Raw genomic sequence first — 4,730 nt, 5'->3', positions numbered from 1 at the left:
CCGCTGTAAAGAAAGAAAGCCCAAGGGGAAGTCATTCCCAGAAATACCCTCAAAAGTGCACCAACTTTACTTACTTGGCCGTCTCTTTTCCAACCAAATCATGTCCATTTTCGTAAAACAATCCCCACACCAACGATCCAGCACGACTGGTTCCACCCGTACGACCAGCCAATCACTTACGTGGCGAAAATTCATTGGACTATCCCTGATTTTTGATATTTAGGATGTAGAGATATTTAGCGGATCAAAAATATCTGGCTAAGTCGTCCACGTTGGCAGACCGATCTGGAACCAAAATTTGCACTTTTTCCTTTTTCAATTTCCTTTCTTTTCCCTCAGAAAGCAAATTTTCATTTCTTTTTTCTTTCCTCCCAAACAGCCGCCCCATTTTCACGCAAATATCTGAAAATCATTTTAGATTTTACTCTTTTCTTTCCGATCCAAGCAACAATAATTTGAAAAATCGTTAATTTGAAGGCAAAAAAGATGGGAGAAGAAGTGACGATGAGTGAATTCGAAGTTAACGGCGGAGACGACGAAGACGCTGCCGCGACGGCCAACACCACCGTCGTTGACGATGAAGATGATGTTGACCAAAGAGTTCTCGAATGGGAAATAGGGTTACCTGACTGCGATGATTTAACTCCGTTATCTCAATCTTTAATCCCACCGGAACTCGCCTCCGCTTTCAGCATCTCGCCGGAGCCTCGTCCGACTGCTCACGATGTCAACCGCGCTTCTCAGGATACCCTCTCCTCCCTCCGGTCAGGTGGAGCCCACTTCTTCACCGCAAATAACAATAAAAACAAAAATAATAACAATCTCCGTTCTTTTAATGACCCGATGGTAGTTGAAGCGGAAGGTGACGGATCGGGTTCGGGTTCCGGATCCGAACCAAAGAAGATGAGAAAGACGGATATCGGTATCGCGGAGGAAGCGGATTCGGCAGTTAGGACAACGGAGAATTCGGAGGATCCATCAGCGAGGACATTGAAACGGCCGCGTTTAGTGTGGACGCCGCAGCTGCATAAGAGATTCGTAGACGTGGTGGCCCATTTAGGCATAAAAAACGCTGTCCCCAAAACGATCATGCAGCTAATGAATGTAGAAGGCTTGACCCGCGAGAACGTCGCCAGTCATTTGCAGAAATACAGGCTTTACTTGAAGAGAATGCAAGGGTTAAGCAACGAAGGACCATCGGCTTCCGATCAGCTGTTTGCATCAACGCCGGTGCCACAAAGTCTTCATGAGAGTGGAAGCGTCGGCTGCGGAGGAGGGAGTGGTGTTGTTGGTGGCAGTGCGAATGGCAATGGGCATGTGGGGATGCCTATACCGATGCCTTATGGGGCACCTTTGGTGCCTGTAGCGATGCCGATGTATGGACATATGGGTATGCATCAAGGAGGATATCATCACCCGCAGAATGGGTATGAGGCAAATTCGTACGGGATGCAGCCCAGAGATTGGTCTGGTGGGAATAAATATGGATCGGTCATGTCGTATCCCAATCATATGGCTCCCAATGATAAGTTAAATTAGCTCGATATTTGTACAAAGGTCAGTTCTTTTCTTTCTTTTATTCACTTTTAGAATATGATTTTTCAGCTTTATTGACTGCTTGAATATTAGTTATAAACTTAAAAGTGTACCATGCTAACTTGCTTGAAATTTTGGTTCTTATAAGTAATCTTGAGATATTCTGTGCTATAATACTGTTGGCTTTGGAACTTGCATCATGGGTGTTTTTGGGGATCTTCGGAATGGAAAGCGATTGAGCTTACATTATTTAGCTATTACCGAGTAAGGGTGTGAACAGTTTTTGCTCATCTATAAGAAAAGGAGTCAGCTCTGTTTTTATGTTACTGTATTATGAATTGATGCCTGTTCTGCATATTAAATGGCTGTATGATTTTCTAGACTTAGCGTGCAATTTGTTTTCAGAATTTAATTTAATGTTACATGATATATGAATTTTGATTTTAATTTAATTTTAGAAAAACGAATAAGTTGAACTATTTTCATATTTGGCAAATAGTATTGTTTGTGCATGAGTTTTTTTTTTTTTTTGAAAATGTTTGTGCATGAGTTTTTTTTTTTTTTTTTGGAGCAACTTTGTGCATGAGTTGAGGTAAACATAAAAGGGATGTCCTGGGTAATTTACATTTTAGGTCGTTGAATCCACTATCAACCTTCATGTAAGATTGTAAGTTATATAATCCTTTAATTTCATCAAATTATTTCACTGACTTCTATTATTAATAAATAAGATCACTTAAGTAACTCTGTTGAATAATTTTAAAAGTTGCCTTAGTATGCATACATGATTTATTTTTTAAACAAAATCAATATATTGGGACTTTGTGTAGAGTTATGTATGTATTTTCAGCCATTTTTTTACAAGAATGGCTACCATATTCCTCGTCTCTTCTCTCACCCCCCCCCCTCCCCCCCGGTTACTAGTTTTTGTAGCCACATACGAACTGATTTACCATAGCCATTTTTGAAGGGGTTTTGCTGCAGATTGCTCTTTGATTACGCTGATGAAGAAACCATAGTTTTTTAATGTTTGCTGATCACTATTTCTTTATATGTTGTTAAATTCTTTATGATGAATGGGGTGCTCACTTGAGTGTGCGTGGGTTGTTATGGACAGACAGAAAGACATGGTTGGTTACGAATTATTGGAGTATATATAGGTGGAGAGTTCCGGTTATGAATGAGAGTTGACGAAGGGATGAACAAACAAGCCTCTCACTCTCAGGGTATTATTGCTTTCTTGAATTGATTTAGATGATAGCATCTTTTACCTAGATTAGACATTAGAGCAACTCCAGGAACTACAGTCTTAATTTGTTAATTCACTTGGTAATTGCCATTAACTTGTGTATTATTGAATTATTAAACTCTTCCTTATTTTTCCCATGGAACAAAAGGAAATACTATGACATTATGACCTTTTCTTTTTCTTGAAGTAATTGGTAGCATTTGGATTATGTTGAATTGAAAACTAAAAAAACATCCCTACTATCCTCCTAAAATGATTTCTTCAGTCCGAAATTTCAAATTTTAAAATATTTTGATTGTGATTACAAAAACAACATTACACTTGCATTTTAACACCAAAAGAGGAGATGTGAGTCAAAATCTGAATTTAAACATAATTTAAGGACAGACACAAAGACGTGAACCGCATGCTAATTTTTAATTATAATTAATTTTAAGGTTAAATTTCATTTTGTAATTATAATGGTAAAAAGGTAGCTAGTGATTCACTCTGTCAGAATTTATTTCAACTTATGGCTTATACTCTTCTATTGAAAATAATTTTAAGTAAAATTTGTCAGATTTATCACAATTTTCAATGCTTTTTGAAAAATTTAGTATTGATATAAGTTAAAAGTTTTGATGATTTTTAGAACTCACAATAAAATCCTTTTTGAATTCGATTAGTTAATAAATAATATAAAGTCAACTTGGTACCAATATCATTAGTATTTTGATAATAAACCTAAATTGAAAAACAAAGTCTAGGTTTTGTTTCAGTATAAACTTTGGTTGATATCGATCATATACGTGTGTCTGGTAGATTTTGTTTGTTCATACTATATCATAAATTTGAAAAGTTAATATTATAAACCGTGAAATGAACATGAAAGATACCTTAGTTATATATATATATAAAAGCAACAATCAATTTAAATAAACTAAGTTTTAAGATTGCTTTGTTGTTACACAACAAAGAGTCGAGGTTTTTATCAGAGTCAAACACTGAAACATTGAACACAAGAACAAGTTATTATAACTCCATTGATTAGGGTTTGGTTAAAATTAAGATTTTTTTAAAGAATTGAAATGCACAGTAACATCAAAGTGTCGAGCTCAAAATTTTCAGCTAAGACTCTCTCTCTCTTTGGATTTTTCCCCTAATCCTATGGGACTCAAAAATCATTGTATTTGAAATTTAAAGGGTAGAGGTCCAAATAGCAAAAGAAAAAGCACACTTTCTCCTCTTTAATCTTGAGGAGGCTGGAAATCATTGTATTTGAATTAGGAAAAAAAAAACATTTTAAGAAAAAACAAAAACCGAGAGTAATAAATTAAAAACTCAGATTGATGTGGGAAGTGCATTCTTTTTTTCTTCTATTTAATACTTATGTATGAATTGGACTAAATTAAGGGAATAGAGTTTTTCGGTATATTTTTTTATTAAAGGAAAAGTAAAGAAAATCGAATATCCTTCTTAATTCTTAAAACACAGACATTTTGTGTATCTCAATTTAAAGAAACGCTGACCAAATAAAAGTAAATTTCTTAAAATAATTTTTATTATGTTAATCTTTTACAAAAATAATATAATTGGAAAATATCATTTATAATTAATATTTTCCTTTCCATTGTTGAACCAAATAAAATTGTGAAAATTCTTTTACTTGTTTCTCTTTGATATAATTGTACAAACAATATACACATATATCATTTTCTTTCTTTAAGTTTCATTTCATTTACTTTTTTCTTCCTTTTTTTATAATTATTTATTCAAATATAATTTTGGAGAAAAATTAATATTAAACCAATGCATCTGTTGTTTATAGTAGTCCATGATAAACTATTTGGTGATCCATATATATATATATATAAGATGAAGAGCAAATTTATCTCTCTATTGTAAAAGAACTTGAAGTAAAGAGATACATTTTCTAACATATAGTAATTTTGTTGTTTTAAAAGGA

At 34.3% G+C, this 4,730-nt stretch overlaps 1 protein-coding gene across 1 annotated transcript; it reads left to right on the top strand.

Annotated features, from left to right (window-relative positions):
• Positions 1-2,971, top strand: LOC105788788 (transcription factor LUX). Its single transcript, XM_012615831.2, has 2 exons — positions 1-1,557; positions 2,654-2,971. The coding sequence occupies exon 1, from the start codon at positions 487-489 to the stop codon at positions 1,537-1,539; it is 1,053 nt and encodes a 350-aa protein (XP_012471285.1). The 5' UTR covers positions 1-486; the 3' UTR covers positions 1,540-1,557; positions 2,654-2,971.
• Positions 2,972-4,730: the final 1,759 nt, after the last annotated feature.

The sequence above is a fragment of the Gossypium raimondii genome, chromosome 2, assembly GCF_025698545.1.
Source record: "Gossypium raimondii isolate GPD5lz chromosome 2, ASM2569854v1, whole genome shotgun sequence".
In the NCBI taxonomy this organism is placed as follows: domain Eukaryota; kingdom Viridiplantae; phylum Streptophyta; class Magnoliopsida; order Malvales; family Malvaceae; genus Gossypium; species Gossypium raimondii.
This window is presented reverse-complemented; position numbering and strand designations above follow the sequence as displayed.

What these genes read in the sequence shown, in the direction of transcription:
- LOC105788788 (XM_012615831.2), top strand. Translation starts at nt 487, where the DNA reads ATGGGAGAAGAAGTGACGATGAGTGAATTCGAAGTTAACGGCGGAGAC.